At 45.8% G+C, this 24,000-nt stretch overlaps 1 protein-coding gene across 3 annotated transcripts in view; it reads right to left on the bottom strand.

Moving 5' to 3' along the window:
* LOC137351334 (gamma-interferon-inducible lysosomal thiol reductase-like) overlaps positions 1-24,000 on the bottom strand; it is a 115,445-nt gene that overhangs the window by 39,329 nt on the left and 52,116 nt on the right. For all 3 annotated transcript variants that reach the window (XM_068015773.1, XM_068015772.1, XM_068015774.1), the window contains exon 3: positions 13,807-13,881. In XM_068015773.1, coding sequence (XP_067871874.1) covers positions 13,807-13,881 — 75 coding nt within the window. The remainder of the gene's footprint in view (positions 1-13,806; positions 13,882-24,000) is intronic.

Genomic DNA, 24,000 nt, shown 5'->3' with positions numbered 1-24,000 from the left:
CCTCAAACCATCCTGGTGGGGGATGGAGGTGTAGAGCGATTGGACGTCCATAGTGAAGAGGAGGCGGTTGGGACCAGGAAACTGGAAATTGTCAAAATGACGTAGGGCGTCAGAAGAGTCACGGATGTAGGTGGGAAGAGACTGGACCAGCGGAGAAAAGATAGAGTCTAGATAGGAAGAAATAAGTTCAGTGGGGCAGGAGCAGGCTGACACAATGGGTCTGCCGGGACAGTCCCGTTTGTGGATTTTGGGAAGGAGGTAGAAGCGGGCTGTCCGGGGTTGCGGGACTATAAGGTTGGAAGCTGTAGAGGGAAGATCTCCAGAGGAGATGAGGTCAGTGACAGTCCTTTGGACGGTGGCTTGATGTTCGGTGGTGGGGTCATGGTCCAGAGGGAGGTAGGAAGAGGTGTCTGTGAGTTGGCGTTAAGCTTCTGCAAGGTAGAGGTCGGTACGCCATACAACAACAGCACCACCCTTGTCTGCAGGTTTGATGACCATGTCGGGGTTAGACCTGAGAGAACGGAGTGCCTCAAGTTCAGAGGGGGACAGGTTAGAGTGAGTGAGAGGGGCAGAGAAATTGAGACGACCAATGTCTCGCCGACAGTTTTCAATGAAGAGATCAAGAGCGGGTAAGAGGCCAGGGTGAGGGGTCCAGGTAGAGGGAGAATGCTGGAGGCGGGTGAATGGGTCTGCTGGTCGGGGGGAGGACTCCTGGTCAAAGAAGTGAGTCCGGAGGCGTAGGCGACGGAAGAAGAGCTCAACGTCATGCCGAGCGCGAAATTCATTGAGGTGGGGGCGTAAGGGGATAAAACTGAGACCTTTGCTGAGTACAGAACGCTCAGCATCAGAGAGGGGGAGGTCCTGTGAACCTCAGTGTGGCTCCCTCCCACGGAAACAGCAGAGGAGTCCTCCACAAGTTCCATGCAAATGCCTTTATTGCTGTAGGACCAGGTTGCCAAGGAGCCCAAGACAAACAAAAACAGCCCAAGCCTGAATGTTGCCCTGGTCTTGCTGCACGTGGGAATGGACAGCTTCAGAATCTGAGGAGTTATGAATGGACTGAACTGTGAAATCATCAGTGAACATCCCGACTTCTGACTTTATGATGGAAGAAAGGTCATTGATGAAGCAGCTGAAAATGGTTGGGCCTAGGACACCGTCCCGAGGAACTCATGCAGCACTGTCCTGGGACAGAAATGTTTGGCTTCCAATAACCACAATCACTCTTCACTCAGTGCGAAGAAGGGAATTTGGTAAGTGAGTTAATTTTAAGGGTTAATCTCTCAAGATTAGTTTTTGTTTTGTTTGCATCTAGCAATTAATTGAAATTCCTGTTTCAGTTAAGAGGCAAGTTAGGTTTCTTGTCGTTTTAAACAGCGGTATACTAACACTCTAAGAGTAGCTGTAGCTAGTTATTTAGGTAGCTATCTTAAACTGGTTTCTGAGCTTTAGCAGAGCTCTAGCACAGCTGACACAGCATTGTTTTCAAAGTATAAATTCAGGGGACTCTCAGTGCTGTTTGTCTGCATTGAGTGCTGCTGGAGGGCACAGAATGTGAAGAGGGTGTTTGGTATTTGAGGGAGTTCGGTAAGGATGGGAACTATAAATTAAGAAGAAAATAAGTTTGAGCGTGCAGAGTGTAAAGTGGGAGTTTGGTGCGTGAGGGAGGGGCTCCTTTCTTTCTTTTTTTCTTCTACCTTTTTTCAGCCTCCAGTAGCTGCCTCTCTCTTCGGTACAGGGGAAGAAGTTGATTGGTGAGTAACTGGTAAGTTAGTTTACTTCTCATTGTAATAAAACATTTTTAAAGTTACATTATGGCAGGTCAGCTTGGCCAAGTGGAATGTACGTCCTGTGGTATGTGGGAAGTCACGGACGCACCATGTGTCCTAGACAAACATATCTGCAGGAAGTGTCCCTGGCCGCAGAAGCTTGAACTCCGGGTTTCGGAACTCGAATGGAAGCTGGAGTCAATGTTGTGCATTTGCGAGGACTATGTGGATAGCACGTTTAGGGAGGTGGTCACACCGAAGGTTAGGAGCATGCAGGCAGAGAGGGAATGGGTGACTGCCAGACAGTCGAAGAGAATCAGGCAGGCAGTGCAGGAGTCCCCTGAGTCTATCTTGCTTGCTAATCGGTTTTCCATTTTGGATACTGGTGAGGGCGATGGTTCCTCGGGGGAGTGCAGCCACAACAAAGTCCGTGGCACCACTGGTGGCTCAGCTGCACAGGAGGAGAGGAAGAAGAGTGGAAGAGCAATAGTGATAGAGGATTCAATAGTCAGGGGATCATTTGGGCGGCACAGTGGTGCGGTGGTTAGCACTGCAGCCTCACAGCTCCAGCGACCCGGGTTCAAATCTGGGTACTGCCTGTGTGCAGTTTGCAAGTTCTCCCTGTGTCTGCGTGGGTTTTCTCCGGGTGCTCCGGTTTCCTCCCACAGCCAAAAAGACTTGCAGGTTGATAGGTAAATTGGCCATTATAGATTTCCCCTAGTATAGGTAGGTGGTAGGGGAATATAGGGACATGTGAGGATGTGGTAGGAATATGGGATTAGCGTAGGATTAGTATAAATGGGTGGTTAATGGTCAGCACAGACTCAGTGGGCCGAAGGGCCTGTTTCAGTGCTGTATCTCTAAAAAAAAAAATTTCTGTAGCAGTAAACATGACTCCAGGATGGTGTGTTACCTCCCTGGTGCCAGGGTCAAGGCTGTCATGCAGCGGCTGCAGGACATCCTTGTGGGGGAGGGTGTACAGCCAGATGTCGTGGTCCACATTGGTACCAATGACATAGATAGGAAGAGGGATGAGGTCCTGAAAGCAGATTTTCAGGAGTTCAGAAGGAAATTATAAAGCAGGATCTCCAAAGCAGTAATCTCAGGATTTCCCAGTGCTACGTGATAGTGAGCAGAGGAATAGGGGGATTGATTAATTGAACATGAGGCTGGAGAATTGGTGTAGGAGGGAGGACTTCAGATTTCTGAGACATTGGGACTAGTTCTGGGGCTGGTGGGACCTGCACAAGATGGACAGGCAACACCTTAACATGACTGGAACTAACATCCTCGCAGGGAGAGAGTTGTTTGTGATGTTGGGGAGGGTTTAAACTGCCTTGCCAGGGGGATGGGAACCTGAGGGGTAACTCAAATTGGAAGGAAGTAAAGCAGGTAACAGGAGATAGAAAAACAGCAAGTGACATTAGAAGACAGGCGAAACAAATATGATCAACTAGGTTTAGAATGCAGAATGTCAAGACAACAAGGTTAAGGGCATTCTACATGCCTGCACGTAGCATTCGCAACAAGGTAGATGACTTAAAGGCCCAAATAGAGGCAAATGGGTATGATCTAATTGCCAGAACAGTAACATGGCTACAGGGTGACCAAGACTGGGAACTGAATATTCCAGGATATTCGACATTTAGTAAGGACAGGAAAAAAGGAAAAGGAGATGGTGTTGTGCTGATAATAAGGGATGGGATCAGTACCTTAGTAACGGAGGATCTCAGATCAGAAGAACAAAATGTGGAATCTGTTTGGGTGGAGCTAAGAAACAGCAAGGGGCAGCAAACATTGGCAGGAATAGTTTATAGGCCACCAAACAGTAGTGGTGGTGTGGGGCATGGTATGTTGATAAGGTAAGCTTTTTATTTAGGAAGTTCTGTCCGTTGGACTGCTAACCTAACAAGTTTTGACTTTTTGTTTTTTTTTGGTTTTTCAGTAGATTTGTTGGGAATTTAGAATAGAGGGAATGGAGGTTAAGGCAGTTGTATGTTCCTCCTGCAGAATGTGGGAGGTAAGGGTCGCCAAGAGTGTCCCTGCTGACTGCATCTGTGGGAAGTGCACCCAACTCCAGCTCCTCGAGAACCGCATTAGGGAACTGGAGCTGGAGCTGGATGAACTTCGGATCATTCGGGAGGCGGAGGAGGTTATTGAGAGGAGTTATGGGGAGGTAGTCACACCTCAGGTAAAAGAAGTAGGTAGATGGGTTACCGTCAGGGGAAGGAGAGGGAACCAGCAGGCAGTGCAGGGATCCCCTGTGGCCGTTTCCCTCAACAACAGGTATACCGTTTTGGATACTGTTGCGGGGGACGACTTACCAGGGGTAAGCAATGGGGTACAGATATCTGGCACAGAGTCTGTCCCTGTTGCTCAGAAGGGAAGGGGGAAGAGGAGCAGAACATTAGTCATTGGGGACTCCATAGTTAGGGGAACAGATAGGAGGTTCTGTGGGAACGAGAGAGACTCACGGTTGGTATGTTGCCTCCCAGGTGCCAGGGTTCGTGATGTCTCGGATCGTGTTTTTGGGATCCTTAATGGGGAGGGGGAGCAGCCCCAAGTCGTGGTCCACATAGGCACCAACGACATAGGTAGGAAGAGAGATGGGGATTTAAGACAGAAATTTAGGGAGCTAGGGTGGAAGCTTAGAGCGAGAACAAACAGAGTTGTTATCTCTGGGTTGTTGCCCGTGCCACGTGATAGCGAAGCGAGGAATAGGGAGAGAGAGGAGTTGAACACGTGGCTGCAGGGATGGTGCAGGAGGGAGGGTTTTGGTTTCCTGGATAATTGGGGCTCTTTCTGGGGTAGGTGGGACCTCTACAAACAGGATGGTCTTCACCTGAACCAGAGGGGTACCAATATCCTGGGGGGGAGGTTTGCTAGTGCTCTTCGGGGGGGTTTAAACTAATTCAGCAGGAGAATGGGAACCTAAATTGTAGTGCCAGTGTACAGGATGTTGAGAGTAGTGAGGTCAGGGATATGGTTACAAGGACGCAAGAGGGCACTGGCAAGCAAGAACCTGGTTTAAAGTGTGTCTATTTCAACGCCAGGAGCATCCGGAATAAGGTGGGTGAGCTTGCAGCATGGGTTGGTACCTGGGATCTCGATGTAGTGGCCATTTCAGAGACATGGGTAGAGCAGGGGCAGGAATGGATGTTGCAGATTCCGGGATTTAGATGTTTCAGTAAGAACAGAGAAGATGGTAAAAGAGGGGGGGGGGGTGTGGCATTGTTAATCAAGGAGAGTATTACAGCGACAGAAAGGACGTTTGAGGACTCGTCTACTGAGGTAGTATGGGCTGAGGTTAGAAACAGGAGAGGTGAGGTTACCCTGTTGGGAGTCTTTTATAGACCTCCGAACAGTTCCAGAGATGTAGAGGAAAGGATAGCGAAGATGATTCTCGACAGGGGTGAGAGTAACAGGGTAGTTGTTATGGGGGACTTTAACTTTCCAAATATCGACTGGAAATACTATAGTTCGAGTACTTTAGATGGGTCAGTTTTTGTCCAGTGTGTGCAGGAGGGTTTTCTGACACAGTATGTAGACAGGCCAACCAGGGGCGATGCCACATTGGATTTGGTACTGGGAAATGAACCCGGCCAGGTGTTAGATTTAGATGTAGGTGAGCACTTTGGTGATAGTGATCACAATTCGGTTAGGTTTACCTTAGCGATGGGCAGGGACAGGTATATACCGCAGGGCAAGAATTATAACTGGGGGAAAGGAAATTATGATGCGATTAGGCAAGATTTAGGATGCGTAGGATGGGGAAGGAAACTGCAGGGGATGGGAACAATCGAAATGTGGAGCTTATTCAAGGAGCAGCTACTGCGTGTCCTTGATAAGTATGTACCCGTGAGGCAGGGAGGAAGTTGTCGTGCGAGGGAGCCGTGGTTTACTAAAGAAGTTGAAGCGCTTGTCAAGAGGAAGAAGAAGGCTTATGTTAGGATGAGACATGAAGGCTCAGTTAGGGCGCTTGAGAGCTACAAGCTAGCCAGGAAGGATCTAAAGGGAGAGCTAAGAAGAGCAAGGAGAGGACACGAGAAGTCATTGGTGGATCGGATCAGGGAAAACACTAAGGCTTTCTATAGGTATATCAGGAATAAAAGAATGACTAGAGTTAGAGTAGGGCCAATCAAGGATAGTAGTGGGAAGTTGTGTGTGGAATCAGAGGAGATAGGGGAAGTGTTAAATGAATATTTTGCGTCAGTATTTACAGTAGAGAAAGAAAATGTTGTTGAGAATACTGAGATTCAGGCTACGAGGCTAGATGGGATTGAGGTTCACAAGGAGGAGGTGTTAGCAATTTTGGAAGGTGTGAAAATAGATAAGTCCCCTGGGCCAGATGGGATTTATCCTAGGATTCTCTGGGAAGCTAGGGAGGAGATTGCAGAGCCTTTGTCCTTGATCTTTATGTCGTCATTGTCGACAGGAATAGTGCCGGAAGACTGGAGGATTGCAAATGTTGTTCCCTTGTTCAAGAAGGGGAGTAGAGACAGCCTTGGTAATTATAGACCTGTGAGCCTTACTTCGGTAGTGGGTAAAATGTTGGAAAAGGTTATAAGAGACAGGATTTATAATCATCTTGAAAAGAATAAGTACATTAGAGATAGTCAGCACGGTTTTGTGACGGGTAGGTCGTGCCTCACAAACCTTATTGAGTTTTTCGAGAAGGTGACCAAACAGGTGGATGAGGGTAAAGCAGTGGATGTGGTGTATATGGATTTCAGCAAGGCGTTTGATAAGGTTCCCCACGGTAGGCTATTGCAGAAAATACGGAATTATGGGGTTGAAGGCGATTTAGAGCTTTGGATCAGAAATTGGCTCGCTGAAAGAAGACAGAGGGTGGTGGTTGATGGCAAATGTTCATCCTGGAGTTTAGTTACTAGTGGTGTACCGCAAGGATCTGTTTTGGGGCCACTGCTGTTTGTCATTTTTATAAATGACCTGGAAGAGGGTGTAGAAGGGTGGGTTAGTAAATTTGCAGATGACACTAAGGTCGGTGGAGTTGTGGATAGTGCTGAAGGATGTTGTAGGGTACAGAGAGACATCGATAGGCTGCAGAGCTGGGCTGAGAGATGGCAAATGGAGTTTAATGCGGAAAAGTGTGAGGTGATTCACTTTGGAAGGAGTAACAGGAATGCAGAGTACTGGGCTAATGGGAAGATTCTTGGTAGTGTAGATGAACAGAGAGATCTTGGTGTCCAGGTGCATAAATCCCTGAAGGTTGCTAACCAGGTTAATAGGGCTGTTAAGAAGGCATATGGTGTGTTAGCTTTTATTAGTAGGGGGGTCGAGTTTCGGAGCCACGAGGTCATGCTGCAGCTGCACAAAACTCTGGTGAGACCGCACCTGGAGTATTGTGTGCAGTTCTGGTCACCGCATTATAGGAAGGATGTGGAAGCTATGGAAAGGGTGCAGAGGAGATTTACTAGGATGTTGCCTGGTATGGAGGGAAGGTCTTACGAGGAAAGGCTGAGGGACTTGAGGTTGTTTTCGTTGGAGAGAAGGAGGAGGAGAGGTGACTTAATAGAGACATATAAGATAATCAGAGGGTTAGATAGGGTGGATAGTGAGCGTCTTTTTCCTCGGATGGTGATGGCAAACACGAGGGGACATAGCTTCAAGTTGAGGGGTGATAGATATAGGACAGATGTGAGAGGTAGTTTCTTTACTCAGAGAGTAGTAAGGGCGTGGAACGCCCTGCCTGCAGCAGTAGTAGATTCGCCAACTTTAAGGGCATTTAAGTGGACATTGGATAGACACATGGATGAAAATGGAACAGTGTAGGTCAGATGGTTTCACAGGTCGGCGCAACATCGAGGGCCGAAGGGCCTGTACTGCGCTGTAATGTTCTAATTCTAATTCTAATTAATCAAGAGATTAGGGAAGCATGTGGCATGGGTAATACAATAATCATAGGTGACCTCAATCTGCATATAAACTGGGGACACCTAATGAGCACTAATACTGCGGAGGACGAGTTTCTGGCATGTGTTCGGGATGGTTTTCCAGAGCAGTATGTTGAGGAACAGACTAGATAACAGGCTATTTTACATCCAAAATTATGTAATGATAAAGGGCTAATTAATAATCATGTTGCAAAAGAACCCACAGGGATGAGTGCCCATAATATGATAGAATTTTACATTATGTTTGAAAGTGAGGTAGTTCAATCTGAAGCCAGGGTGTTAAATTTGAACAAAGGAAATTATGAAGGCATGAGGGACAAATTGGCTGAGGTGGATTGGGAAAATACATTAAAAGATATGACAGTACATAGGCAATGGAAAGTCTTTAAAGAAATATTACATAGTTTACAGCAACTATACATTCCTTCACCTCATTCCATGACAATATGAAAGGCACAATTCAGCATAGCCATGCCTCATCAGACCCCTTTCCTATCCTGAGTGGTGTGAAACAGGGCTGTGTTCTCGCACCTACACGGTTTGGGATCTTCTTCTCCCTGCTGCTCTCACACGCGTTCAAGTCTTCAGAAGAAGGAATATTCTTCCACACAAGATCAGATGGCAGGTTGTTCGACCTTGCCCGTCTAAGAGCGAAGACCAAAGTACGGAAGGTCCTAGAGTCATAGAGTCGTACAGCATAGAAACAGGCCCTTCGGCCCACCGGGTCCATGCCGACCATAATGCCTAGCTATTCTAATCCCACCTGCCTGCATTAATTCCATATCCCTCTATGCCTTGTTCATTCTAGTACCTGTCCAGATGCCTCTTAAATGTCGCTACTGTTCCTGCCTCCACCATCTCCTCAGGCAGCTCATTCCAGATACCCACTATTCTTTGTGTGAAAAATTTATCCCTTTAAACCTCCTCCCTCTCACCTTAAATCTATGTCCTCTAGTTTTAGTCACCCCTACCATGGGAAACAGACTCTGGCTGTTTACCCGATCTATGCCTCTCACAATTTTATATACCTCTTATGTCCCCTCTCAGCCTCCTTCGCTGCAGGGGAAACAGACCCAGCCTATCCAATCTCTCTTTATAACTCAAGCCCTCCAAACCAGGCAACATCCTTGTGAATCTTTTCTGTACCCTCTCACGCTTAATCACATCTTTCCTGTAGTGCGGTGACCAGGACTGCACACGGTACTCCAAATGCGGCATAACCAACGTTGTGTACAACTGTAACATGACGTCCCAACACTTGTACCCAATGCCTCGGCTGATGAAGGCAAGCATGTCATATGCCTTCTTCACCACCCTGTCCACCTGTGTTGCCACTTTCAGGGAACTACGTACTTGCACCCCAAGGTCTCTCTGCTCAACAACACTCCCCAGGGCCCTGCCATTCACTGTATATGTCCTGCCCTGGTTTAACTTCCCAAAATGTATCACTTCACACTTATCTGCGTTAAATTCCATTTGCCAATCCCTTGCCCACTTTCCCAGTTGATCTATATCCTGTTGTAACCTTAGACAACCTTCTTCACTGTCCACTATACCACCAATTTTGGTGTCATCTGCAAACTTACTAATCATGCCCCCTGCATTCACATCCAAGTCATTAATATATATGACAAACAACAGAGGGCCCAGCACTGATCCCTGCGGCACACCACTGGTCACTGGCCTCCAATCTGAAAAACAACCCTCCACTACCACCCTCGGCCTCCCATCACAAGCCAATTTTGTATCCAATTTGCTAGCTCACCCTGGATCCCATGTGTTCGAACCTTCTGGACCAGCCTACCATGCCGGACCTTGTCAAAGGCCTTGCTAAAGTCCATGTAGACAACGTCCATCGCCCTGCCCTCATCAATCCTCTTGGTCACCTCCTCAAAAACTCAATCAAAATCATGAGACATGATTTCCCACGCATAAAGCCATGCTGACTATCCCTAATCAGACCTTGCCTTTCCAGATGCATATAAATCCTGTCTCTCAGAATCCCTTCCAATAACTTTCCCACCACTGATGGAAGGCTCACCGGCCTGTAGTTCCCTGGCTTATCCCTGCTGCCCTTCTTAAATAAAGGCACAACATTAGTGATCCTCCAGTCTTCCAGTACCTCACCCGTGGCTAACGATGAAACAAAAATCTCTGCCAGGGCCCCAGCAATCTCCTCCCTTGCTTCCCATAGCATCCTAGGATACACCTGGTCAGGCCCTGGATATTTTTCCACCTTAATGCGCTTCAAAACCTCCAACACCTCCTCCTTTGTAATGTTGATATGCTCCAGGATATCGCTGTTCCCTCCATTGAACTCATTAGCTTCCATGACCTCCTCCACGGTAAATACGGATGAGAAATATTCATTTAAGACCTCGCCCATTTCCTGTGGCTCCACACATAGATTGCCACACTGATCCTTAAGGGGACCTACTCTCGCCGTAGCTACCCTTTTACTCTTAATATACTTATAGAATCTTTTAAGATTCTCCTATATCTTATCTGCCAGGGAAATCTCATGGCCCCTTTTTGCCCTCCTAATTTTCTTCTTAAGTGTAGTCCTACATCCCCTATACTCCTCGAGGGACTCGCTTGAACCCAGCTGCCTATACCTGACATATGCCTCCTTCTTTGTCCTGACCAGACCCTCAATATCCCTCATCAACCAAGGTTCCCTAAACTTGCCATCCTTGCCCTTCCATCTAACAGGAACATGCCGGCCCTGAACTCTTCCTATCTAAATTTTAAAAGCCTCCCACTTGCCAGACATCCCTTTCCTCGTAAACAGCCTCTCCCATTCAACTTTTGAGAGTTCCTGTCTGATGCCATCGAAATTATCCGTCCCCCAATTTAGGACTTCAACCTGAGGACCAGTCCTATCCTTCTCCATAACCTTTACCGCGTGAGGCAGGAACAGTAGCAACATTTAAGAGGCATCTGGACAGATACTTGAATGAGCAAGGCATGGAGGGATATGGAATTAATGCAGGCAGGTGGGATTAATATAGATAGATATTATGGTCGGCATGGACGTGGTGGGCCGAAGGGCCTGTTTCTATGCTGTACGACTCTGTGACTCAGTCATTGGGAATGTTTAAAGCAGAGATGGACAAATTTCTAAATACAAATGACATAAGGGGATATGAGGATGGTGTGGGAAAAAGGCATTGAAGTGGATGATCAACCATGATCATACTTAAAAGCAGAGCAGGCTCGACGGGCTGAATGGCCTACTCCTACTCCTGAATGGCCTGTTCCTAACCATCTTCCTTTGCTCGAGTCAGCCAGGGGAGAGTTTCCCCCCCTGATTCCCATTGACTTCAATTTTGCCAGGGCTCCTTGATGCCACACTTGGTCAAATGCTGCTTTGATGTCAAGGGCAGTCATTTTCATTTCATCTCTGGAATTCAGCTCTTTTGTCCACGTTTGAACCAAGGCTGTAATGATGTCTGGAGCTGAGTGTCCTGGCAGAACCCAAACTGAGCACCGATAGCAGGTTATTGCTGAGTCAGTGCTGCTTGATAGCACTGTCACTGGCACCTTATATCACTTTGCTGATGATTAAGAGTCGGCTGGATTGGATTTGTCCTGCTTTCTGTGGACAGGACATATCTGGGCAATTTCCCACATTGTCAGGTAGATGCCAATATTGCAGCTGTACTGGAACAGCTTAGATAGAGGTGTGGCTAGTTCAGCAACACAAGTCCTCAGCAATACAGTCGGGGCCCATCACCTTTGTTACATCCAATGCAGTCAACCGTTTCTTGATATCACATGGTGTGAATCGAATTGGCTGATCACCAGCATCTGAGATGGATCATCCACTGGCACTTCTGGTGAAGATGACTGTAAATGCTTTTGCCTTGCTTTTTGCACCAATGTGCTGGGCTCTGCCATCATAGAGGATGGAAATGTTTATTGAGTCTCCTCCTCTGGTTAGTTGTTTAATCGTCCACCACCATTCACAACTGGATGTTGCAATTTCAGCAGGTTGGCACCTCATTTTTAGGTATGCCTGTTGCTGCTCCTGCACTCCTCATCGAACCAGGGTTGGTCCCTGGCTTGATGGTAATAATAGAGTGAGGGATATGCCGGGCCATGAGATTGCAGATTGCAGTTGAAAATAATTCTGTTGCTGCAAATGGCCCACAGTGCTTCATGGAAGCCCAGTTTTCAGCTGCTAGATCTATCCGTGTTAAGACAGTGGCAGTAGTGCCACATGACCAGTTGAGCTGCGATTTAACTCAATATACCTGCCTTTTCCCCCTATCCATTCATACCTTTGGTTAACAAATATCTATCAATCTCAGTTTTTAAATTAACAATTGATCTCGCATCAATTGCCATTTGCAGTAGAGAGTTCCAAACCTCTCCCACCTTTCGTGTGTAAAAACATTTTCTAATTTCACTCCTAAAAGGTCTGGCTTTAATTTTTACACTATGCCCCTTAGTCCTAAACTCCCCAACCAACGGAAATATTCCTCCCTATCTACCCTATCTGCTCTCCTTAATATCTTGAAAACTTTGATAAAATCACATCTTAACTTTCTAAACTCAAGGGAATGCAACCCTAGATTGCATAATCTCTCCTCATAAATTAACTCTTGGAATCCAAATATCATTCCAGTAAATCTACACTGCACTCCCTCCCAGGCCATAAAGTCCTAAAGTCATTTATGGCATAGAAGAAGGCCATTCAGCCCATTGGGTCCATGCTGGCTCTCCACAAAACTATTCAGTAAGTCCCATTCCCCCGCTCTACCTCTGGAGCCCTGCAAGTCTATAAATGACTTGGATATTGGAGTACAGAGTAAAATTAAAAAATTTGCCAATGATACTAAATGTGGAGATGAGGCAAACAGTGAAGATGATACTAATCAATTGCAACAGCAACAGACAGAAGCGAGCAGAATGGGCAGACAATTGGCCGATGGAATTTAATACAGAGAAGTGTGAGGTCTTACAATTTGGCAGAAGCGGTAGGGAGAGACAATATAGTCTTAATGGCACAGTTCTGAAGAGTGTGAGGAACTGAAGGACTTGGGGAATCATTTACATAGATCTTTGAAGGTGGCAGGACATATTGAGAGAGTAGCTGGCAAAGCATACACGATCTTCAGCTTCATAAATAGAGGTATTGAGTACAAAAGCAGGGAAGTAATGCTGAACTTTTATACATTTCTGATTAGGCCACAACTAGAGTATTGTATCCATTTCTAGTCACCAAACTTTAGGAAGGATGTGAGGGTCCTTGAGAGGGTGCAGAGGAGATTTACCAGAATGGTTCCAGGGATGGAGGATTTTAGTTACAGGGTTAGGTTGGCGAAGCTGGGGTTTGTTCTCCTTGGAGCAAAGGAGATTGAGGGGAGATTTGATAGAGGTGTACAAGATTTTGTCAGGCTTAGATAAGGTAGACAAAAAGCTGTTCCCATTAACTGATAGTTTAAGGACTTGGGAACACAGATTTAAGGTTTTGGACGGGAAATGCAGGGGGGATGGGAGATGTGTTGGAAGAAGTTTTTTGAGCAGCGAGTGGTAATGACCTGGAACTCTATGCCTATAAGGGTGCTGGAAACAGATACGATCAATAATTTTAAAATATAATTCTCTACAGAGAACCAGCATGGACTCGATGAGCTGAGTGGCCTCCTTCTATTCTTATGAGTCAGATGTGAAGCCATAAAGAAGAAGTAGGAAATGCTGGGAGGAGAGGGCATGAAGGAACCGGTAGGGATGAGAAGCTTATTGTGGGCCAAGTGGAGCATTGCATTACGTGCTGCACCCAATGCTTGTAGTCAAAACGCCATCGCATCATCTGTTGCACCCAATGCCTGAATTGACACCACCAATGCATCACATGTTTCATCCAATGCGTAAAAGCCACAGGCAGTCCCTGGACCTGTTTTCCTGTGATGCACACTACCTCAGGGCAAACCAATCTAGCAGTGGGTTCCAATATCAGGTGTGACACTTATGGTAAAAATGAGCATTTACTTCCTGCCCACTGTATAGGAGCTTGGTAGACCAATTAATGCCTGAAAAACAGGAACTGCATGGCTGAATTTAATGGCCATAATGATTCAAGTGACTGGATTATTGCAATAAGATGTTACTTGGACCTGGATGGTGTTCCCCTGGCATTCGGCCACTCCATGCTGACACCTGAACTGCCAATTCTGGCCTTCTTGAATCTCCTGTGAAAAAAGTATTTGTACGTTTGTGATGTAATTCAGAGATGGGAAAGCACAAATGCAGCTATAACATCATCTGCCTAGTCTACTTCCTATGTGTCACTTTTCTAATAAGCAAAATTTAAAAAGTCACAGTAATATGATTAAGTGTACCAATTAAGTTGTATTTGTGTCGTTTAAAGTCTTTGTTAAAAATTCTTTGTCCTTGAAGGCCTCAGCATCTTCCAGCAGCCTGGTCTTGGACTTGATGAATTTTCCCAAAGTAGAGAAATGAAGGGCTGAATTTTAATCGGCAAGCATTCGGAACGGCACTGCGCACATGGAAGACTTGCATGGCGGCTCAGTAACATGGAAGGTGTGGACCGCCCACCCCTGATGATGAAGAGGGGGGCGGGTGTTCCATCCCCGGCAACGGCATCCGGCACCACCGCACAAGCGCTGCTGCCATCTTTAAAGGGCTTCAAGCCCTTACCAGCAATTTGAATATTTAAACAGAAATGGAGGGAACATTTAAAGTTATAACTTTAATAAAAGATTGAAGCCCCTCTGCCACCCCCCACGATGACCATTTATTGTCTTTTCCACACAATTTTTTTTTCCATCCCCAACATTCCCTCCCGATGTTTGTTACCTTTGCCCTACAACTCTTTTCCACCATCCCCCTCAGCCAACAGAAGGAGCTTTCCCTGATTGCCCCACCTCCCACCCTGAAAATTTCATTCCTGCCCCCCCTCCCTCCTCCCCACCAGTTTATACCTCAGATCTCTGAACAGAGATCCAAAGGCACGGGACTTCTGGCAAATGGCCGGAATATCGACGTGGGACGGTACGTCGTGAAAAGGTGAGTAGTTATGCAGTAATTATACTTTATTTAAATTTGTTCATGATTTTTTTTTTGCCAAGCAGTGGGGGTGCCGCCCTGAGGCCTCACTGCCGCTGGTAAAATAGGGCAAGGCCTTCCTGGCATCGAGGCTAGTGGCTGGCCTCCCCGGGAGGATTTTCCGGCCCCCCACACTCCACCACGATCCTCGACATCAAGGGTCAGTAAAATTTAGTCTGAAGAATGTCATGCCTGTGTAACAGAAGGGGGAGCAGGAAGGAGCCTAGGACCCGAAAGGAGTTAAGAGAATGGAGTGAAAATGAGGGGGCAGATATAATGAGGCTGTGTCCAGCATGGAAGCCAAACTGCGTGCATAAATGGGCACAGAGAGAATTTGGGTGACATATTCATGGTAAGGACTAGATGAGACATGTCCTGGTTCTAAATAAAGGATAAGGAGGGGACAATATGAATGAATGTAAAGTTAAAATCTGAGGTCCTATGATTGTTTGAACTTGGGGCGGGCCAGTTACTAGAATGGAAGCTGAGAGACTGTATTGATTGTAAATCTGCCTTAGCTTTAATTGGTGTTCTGATTGCATATTCTGTAAATTTCAGGAAGAGTCAAATTTACACACCACCTTTCAAAACCTGAGGATATCCAAAAGCATTTACAGCAAATGAAGCACTTGTTGAAGTGTGGACACTGTTGTAATGTAGGAGACACGGCAGTCAATCTTCACACAGCAAGATCCCACAAACTGCAATGAGGTAATGAGGTGTCAGCACGGCTCTTTTGATAGCATTCTTACCTCTGAGTCAGAAAGTTGTGGCTTCAAGTCCCACTCCAGGACTTGAGCATAAAAATCTAGACTGACATTCCAGTGCAGTACTAAGGGGGTGCTGCACTGTTAGAGGCGCCTTCTTTTGGATGAGACGTTAAACCCAAGTACAATCTGCCCTCTCAGGTGGGCATAAAAGATCCCACAGCCCCTATTTCAAAGAAGAGTAGGAGACTTATCTCCAGTGTCCTGGCCAATATTTAGCTCTCAATCAACATCACAAAAAAGCAGATTATCTGGTCATCACATTACTGCTTCTGGCAGCTTGCTGTATAAAAATTGGCTGTCATGAAATAATGGTGACTACATTTCAAAAGTCCCTCATTGGCTGTAAAGTGCTTTGGAATGTTCTGAGGTTGAGAACGGCACTATATGAATGTAAGTCTGTCTTTTTCCTTTAATGACCTTTAAAGATTGTTTTTAGATATTGGTTGAGAGATAAATATTGGCCAGGACACAGCGAGAATGCCCTTATTTTTCTTAGAAATACTGCCATTGGATCTTTTATATTAACCTGAGAGAGTAGACGAGGCCTTGGATAAACATCTCATCCCAGTCACACCCCTCTATTACTTTAACACGACTAAACACATGCCCCTGTAAACTAGAATATTCTACAGAAAGAGGGGTAAATAATTCCAGCTGTGCACAATTTTTCTCTCAGTTGATGATTGCTATCCTGCAGAAAAAGGGGTAAAAATTGGATATGGCCCATTAACAGGCCTGGGGATCGTGATGTGCAATTACTCTGCATCTGAAGGAAGTGATGCAGGCAGCACGTAAACTTTGTGTTGCCTGCTCAACATGATTATGGTGTCCAGCCCAGTGCTGTACGCATTGCTGAGTGGTTGAAAGCTCAGCATGGGACCTAGTGTCATGTTAGAATGGCACCAATTAAAGCCAGCCGACACTTGTTAAAAGGAAGGTGCATTCTGGCAGTAGCAGATGCTGGAAGTTTCTCTGAAGGTATTTCTCAGAAGGAAGAAAGAGGAGCATTGCAGCAGCAGACTAGAGAGGGCCCCCAGGTTCTCTGATGTAGTAATCGAGGCCTTAGTGCAGGAGAGGGAAAGGAGGAGAGAGGGAAAGGAGGAGAGAGAGATTATAATTCTGCAGGGGACCAGGAAGATCATGAGACAGACACTTCAAAGGGAATGGGAGCAGATAGCCACGAGGTCAATGCAAGGAGGCTGGTCCCGAGGACCTGGCTGCAGTGCTGGTAAAGACTCAATGAATCCACACGAGTGTTCAAAATCAGTGAATATATCTTCAAATATCATATCTGACCCACCATACCAGCAACTTCTCTCACTGCTGAATGCGCCACAGTGCCACCATTCACCCATCAACAATCTCTCGCCATCTGGACTCATGTCTGACATTCAGATGCCCCAGTTCATCCTCACACACTTACCACTTCTGCAAGCCTCACACCTCACATACTTTTGGCTATTCAGCTATGACAGGCACATCATCCAAACACATTGCAGCACATGCACTGACACTATTCCCCTTCTCTTGCAGGACAAGGTGGCATGAAACAAGAGGGAATAGCAAAGAACCAGTGGGGGATAAGCCCTTTAGAGGAAACAATGGTCCATATTATTGGCTCAGCCACCATTGAGGCTGTTGCAACCGGCGTCGTCAAAACTGTTTGGGACAACAGTATGTTCCTACCTTATGCACCTTCTTAAATCCCACTTTACACTCATGCAGCAATCTGATATGAAGTACAAGCTGCAGATGGTGTGATCATGCACTTCTTTCTTTCCACCCTTCCCTTTTCTTCACCCCAACTGTCCCCTTGTGCATTTCTGCTTTCAGATACCCGACACCTGCCCCATGGCTAGCCAGTGCAGTCTGATGAAGGGCGAGAAGAACAGACGTCTGAGAAAGAAGATCTGACATTTGCAGCCACGAGCTCAGACACTGCCACCACGTTTTCTTTACAGTGTGATACAGAGGTGGGATCCGCATGTGGTGAGTCACTGGGAATGAGTGGGCTGGAGCAAGGCAAGGTTGTAGATGAGTTCTGCTGCAGTGAACTCAGATGAGGACTCCGATGGGTGGCATACAGGAAAGAGCTGATGGGCATGCACTCAGTACTGCTTGATGCATTGGCAGGCCCACCACAAAAGCTCATTTTCACTATGCAGGAGCATGAAGGAGTCATAAGAGCATAAGCAATAGGAGCAGGAAGAGGCCATTTAGCTCTTTGAGCCTGCTCCACCATTCAACAAGATCAAAGCTAATCTACCTCAACTCCATCTTCCTGCACGATTTCCATATCCCTTAATTCCCTGAGTATCCAGAAATCTATCAATCTCTCTGGGGTAGTAAATTCCAAAGCTTCAGAACTCTTTGAGTGAAGACATTTCTCTTCATCTCAGTCTGAAATAGCTGACCCCTTATTCTGAGACTGTGACCCCATGTTCTGGATTCCACAGCCAGACAAACATTTTTTCAGCATATACCCTGTCAAGTTCCTTAACAATTTTTACACATTTCAATTAGATCACCTTTATAAGGAATATAGGCCCAGTCTACTCAATCTCTCCTCAAAGACAATCCCTCATTCCAGGAATTAGCTTAGTGAACCTGTTAGTTGTATATTAATGGTGTTTAATTGTGAACGATGGAACAGGCTCATACATAATTTGTATGTTCGCATGTTTAATTTTAAAAGTCTGCAAAGATTGGCTCCTGTTTCATCTTTCCCTACTGGGGTTTCTGCACAATAACATGATAGCAGAGGATAGTTGCCTAAAGAGAAGGTTTGAAACTATGAAAAACATTTTTTTCAACAGATAAACTAAAATTCTAGTGGGCATTGTGGAAAATGGCAGAAAGCAAGTGCAAATTGTTAGGACATGATTAACCTCTGATGTTCTTGGAATCTGAACCATATGACCAGTGGAAGAGTGAAGTGGCTATGTGGACAGATGCGGTAGATCAAGGGTTGGATAGTGGTGAGTAAGTGATCATAACACACATGAAAGCTATCTTATCAAAGAAGAACAACAAAGAAAATTACAGCACAGGAACAGGCCCTTCGGCCCTCCAAGCCTGCGCCGATCCAGATCCTCTATCTAAACATGTCGCCTATTTCCTAAGGGTCTGTATCTCTTTGCTTCCTGCCCATTCATGTATCTGTCTAGATACATCTTAAAAGACGCTATCGTGCCCGCGTTTACCACCTCCGCTGGCAACACGTTCCAGGCATCCACCACCCTCTGCGTCAAGAACTTTCCACGCATATCCCCCCTAAACTTTTCCCCTCTCACTTTGAACTCGTAACCCCTAGTAATTGAATCCCCCACTCTGGGAAAAAGCTTCTTGCTATCCACCCTGTCATGATTTTGTACACCTCAATCAAGTCCCCCCTCAACCTCCGTCTTTCTAATGAAAATAATCCTAATCTACTCAACCTCTCTTCATAGCTAGCGCCCTCCATACCAGGCAACATCCTGGTGAACCTCCTCTGCACCCTCTCCAAAGCATCTACATCCTTTTGGTAATGTGGCGACCAGAACTGCACGCAGTATTCCAAATGTGGCCGAACCAAAGTCTTATACAACTGTAACATGACCTGCCAACTCTTGTACTCAATACCCCGTCCGATGAAGGAAAGCATGCCGTATGCCTTCTTGACCACTCTATTGACCTGCGTTGCCACCTTCAGGGAACAATGGACCTGAACACCCAAATCTCTCTGTACATCAATTTTCCCCAGGACTTTTCCATTTATTGTATAGTTCACTCTTGAATTGGATCTTCCAAAATGCATCACCTCGCATTTGCCCGGATTGAACTCCATCTGCCATTTCTCTGCCCAACTCTCCAATCTATCTATATTCTGCTGTATTCTCTGACAGTCCCCTTCACTATCTGCTACTCCATCAATCTTAGTGTCGTCTGCAAACTTGCTAATCAGACCACCTATACTTTCCTCCAAATCATTAATGTATATCACAAACAACAGTGGCCCCAGCACGGATCCCTGTGGAACACCATTGGTCACACGTCTCCATTTTGAGAAACTCCCTTCCACTGCTACTCTCTGTCTCCTGTTGCCCAGCCAGTTCTTTATCCATCTAGCTCGTACACCCTGGACCCCATGCGACTTCACTTTCTCCATCAACCTACCATGGGGAACCTTATCAAACGCCTTACTGAAGTCCATGTATATGACATCTACAGCCCTTCCCTCATCAATCAACTTTGTCACTTCCTCAAAGAATTCTATTAAGTTGGTAAGACATGACCTTCCCTGCACAAAACCATGTTGCCTATCACTGATAAGCCCATTTTCTTCCAAATGGGAATAGATCCTATCCTTCAGTATCTTCTCCAGCAGCTTCCCTACCACTGACGTCAGGCTCACCGGTCTATAATTACCTGGATTATCCCTGCTACCCTTCTTAAACAAGGGGACAACATTAGCAATTCTCTAGTCCTCCGGGACCTCACCAGTGTTTAAGGATGCTACAAAGGTATCTGTTAAGGCCCCAGCTATTTCCCTTCTCGCTTCCCTCAGTAACCTGGGATAGATCCCATCCGGACCTGGGGACTTGTCCACCTTAATGCCTTTTAGAATACCCAACACTTGTTTAGAGATACAGCACTGAAACAGGCCCTTCGGCCCACCGAGTCTGTGCCGACCATCAACCACCCATTTATACTAATCCTACACTAATCCCATATTCCTACCACATCCCCACCTGTCCCTATATATTTCCCTACCACCTACCTAAACTAGGGGCAATTTTTTTTATAATGGCCAATTAACCCATCAACCTGTAAGTCTTTGGCATGTGGGAGGAAACCGGAGCACCCAGAGGAAACCCACGCAGACACAAGGAGAACTTGCAAACTCCGCACAGGCAGTACCCAGATTCGAACCCGGGTCCCTGGAGCTGTGAGGCTGCGGTGCTAACCACTGCGCCACCCCTCCTTATGCCGACTTGACCTAGAGTAATCAAACATCTATCCCTAACCTCAACATCCGTCATGTCCCTCTCCTCGGTGAATACCGATGCAAAGTACTCGTTTAGAATCTCACCCATTTTCTCTGACTCCACGCATAATTTTCCTCCTTTGTCCTTGAGTGGGCCAATCCTTTCTCCAGTTACCCTCTTGCTCCTTATATATGAATAAAAGGCTTTGGGATTTTCCTTAAACCTGTTTGCTAAAGATACTTCATGACCCCTTTTAGCCCTCTTAATTCCTCGTTTCAGATTGGTCCTACATTCCCGATATTCTTCCAAAGCTTCGTCTTTCTTCAGCCGCCTAGACCTTATGTATGCTTCCTTTTTCGTCTTAGCTAGTTTCACAATTTCACCTGTCATCCATGGTTCCCTAATCTTGCCATCCAAAGGCCAATTGCCCAGAGTGGACACTTGAGTGACATATATTCCAGAGGAGTCCAGTAAATGGAGGGATATAACAATTGTGGTTCATGCAGCAAAAGCTCAAGGTAAGTTTAAATATTAGTTTAACGTTCAGAATGATGGCCAAGAAGCAACATCAATGGACTAGCAGAATGGGGTGAAAGAGTGGAGAGTCAAAGCGCAGTGCAAATATTGAAAGTGAGTTTGAAGTAGCTTTTGTGTCAGATCACGTACCAGAAAATGACCTTCAGAACAAGAGGGAGGTCTTGCAGTACTATTCCTGGAAAACATAAAAGTTGGAAGTAGAGGGTCTAACTTGAATAGATTAGACAACGAAATAAAGGCCACAGAACAGTTGGAGAAAGTTTAGAGAGTTTATTGTGAGGTACCAGATATGAGGCAACAAGCTTTGTCATAAGCTTTTAAGAACATCTGGGTGATACAGATGTTAGAATGGACTCTCCCACAGCTGGAAAATAATCATCTTTTATATCTTTTGGCCACATTCATAGAAATGTAGATCCATTTACATAAAAATCCAATCACAGAATTGTTACAGCATAGAAGGAGGCCTTATCTTTTGCACTGATGTGCTGGTCTCCTTCATCATGGAAGATGGGGATATTTATGGAGCCACCTCCTCCAATTAGTTGTTTAATTGTCCACCGCCATTCATGATTGGATGTGGCAGGACTGCAGAGCTTAGATCTGATCGTTGGTTATGGGATTGCATGTTGCTTATGCTGTTTGGCACGCAAGTAGTCCTGGGTTGTAGCTTCACCGGGTTGACACCTCATTTTGAGGTATGCCTGGTGCTGCTCCTGGCATGCCCTCCTGCACTCTTCATTGAACCAGGGTTGGTCTCCTGGCTTGATGGCAATGGTAGAGTGGGGGATATGCCGTGCCGTGAGGTTACAGAGTGTGGTTGAGTACAATTCTGCTGCTACGGATGGTCCACAACGCTTCATGGATGCCCAGTTTTGCATTGCTAGATCTGTTCGAAGTCTATCCCCTTTAGCAAGGTGGTAGTGCCGCACAGCATGATGGAGGGTATCCTCAATGTAAAGACAGGACTTTGTCTCCACAAGGACTGTGCAGTGGTAACTCCTGCCAATACTATCATGGATAGATGCAGCCGTGGTAGGCAGATTGGTGAGGTCGAGGTCAAGTATATTTTTTCCACTTGTTTGTTCCCTCACCACCTACCACAGATCCAGTCTAGCAACTATGATAATCATCCTACTATTCTAGTGCAGCTGGTTTCTTATCTTCTCTGGGTGAGAATGGGAAATATTGTCCTTTAGTTGGGAAGTCAAGAAAATAAAAAAGGGTTGTTAAAAGATGGTGAGATGGAAGATGGTGGCAAAGTGGTAATGTCACTGGACTAGTAATCCAGAGGACCAGGCAAGTGACCTGGGGACAGGGGTTCAAATCCCCCCACGGCAGCTGGTGAAATTTAAATTCAATTAATTAATAAATTCAATAATTAATAGAAAATCTGGAATTGAAAGCTATTCTCAGGAATGGTGCCATGAAAATATCATCAATTGCTGTAAAAATGCATCCTCACCTGGTCTCTTACATGTGACTCCAGATCCACAGCAATGTGGTTGACTCTTAACTGCCCTCTGAAATGGCTCGGCAAGCCACTCAGGTCAAGGGCATTTATGGATGGGCAACAAATGCTGGCCTTGCCAGCAACACCCACATCCAATGAAAGAATAAAAAAAGTATATTAATACAATAAAAAAGTACTCCGGCTGCAGAAACACTGGCTCTTGTGGGGTCAGTGGATATGGAATTCTATTCGACAAATGTTTTAAATGAGATTCTGTACAACCGGTGTGCTGAACATACGAATTAGGAGCAGCGGTAGGCCATTCGGCCCCTCGAGCCTGCACCGCCATTCAATAAGATCATGGCTGATTTGTTTGTGTCTCAAATTCCACACTCCCATCTATCCCCGATAACCTTTAATTCCCTTGCCTAACAAGAATCTATCGACCTCCACCTTAAAAATATTCAATGACCCTGCCTCCACCACTTTCTGAGGCAAAGAGTTCCAACCTCGCACAACCCTCAGAGAAAATATTTCTCCTCATCTCTGTCCTAAAAGAGCGACCCCTAATTTTAAAACAGTGCCCCCTAGTTCTGGACTCACCCACAAGAGGAAACATCTTTTCCACATCCATCTCGTCAAGACAGTTCACGATCTTATAAACTTCAATAAAGTCTTCCCTCACTCTTCTAAACTCCAGTGAAAATAAGCCCAGTCTGTCCAACCTTTCTTCATAAGACAACCCGCTCATTCCAGGTATCAATCTAGTAAACTCCCTCTGAACCACCACCAAACATGCATTTACATCCTTCCTTAAATAAGGAGACCAAAACTGCAAATAGCCCTGTATAACTGAAGCATAACATCCTTACTTTTATTTTCAGTTCCTCTCATAATAAAGGATAGCATTCCATTAGCCTTCTTTATTACTTGCTGTACCTGCATACTAACTTTTTGTGAGTAATACACTAGAATATCTAGATCCCTCTGCACCTCGGAATTCTGCAGTCTTTCTCCATTTAAGTAATACTCTGCTTTTTTATTCTTCCTGCCAAAGTGAACAACTTCACATTTTCCCACATTTTACTCTCTCTGCCAGATTTTTGCCAACTCACTCAGCCCATCTATATCAGTCTGCAACCTCCTTATGTCCTCTTCACAACACAATTTCCCACCTATCTTTGTGTTATCTGCAAACTGAGGTACCATGCCATCGCTCCCCTTATCCAAGTCATTGATATAAATTGTAAAATGTTGAGGCTCCAGCACAGACCCCTGCGGGACTCCACTCGTCACATCCTGCCACTCCCCTGTCAGCATTCCGAAGGGATCATTTCCTCTGCGACACCCTGGTCCACTCCTCGATTACCCCTACCACCTTATCCCCTTCCCACGGCACCTACCCCTGCAATCACGGGAGGTGGAATACCTGCCCATTTACCTCCTCTCTCCTCACTATCCAAGGTCCCAAACACTCCTTTCAGGTGAAGCAACAATTTACTTGTACTCTTCAAT

Source organism: Heterodontus francisci, chromosome 36, assembly GCF_036365525.1.
Source record: "Heterodontus francisci isolate sHetFra1 chromosome 36, sHetFra1.hap1, whole genome shotgun sequence".
Lineage (NCBI taxonomy): Eukaryota > Metazoa > Chordata > Chondrichthyes > Heterodontiformes > Heterodontidae > Heterodontus > Heterodontus francisci.
This window is presented reverse-complemented; position numbering and strand designations above follow the sequence as displayed.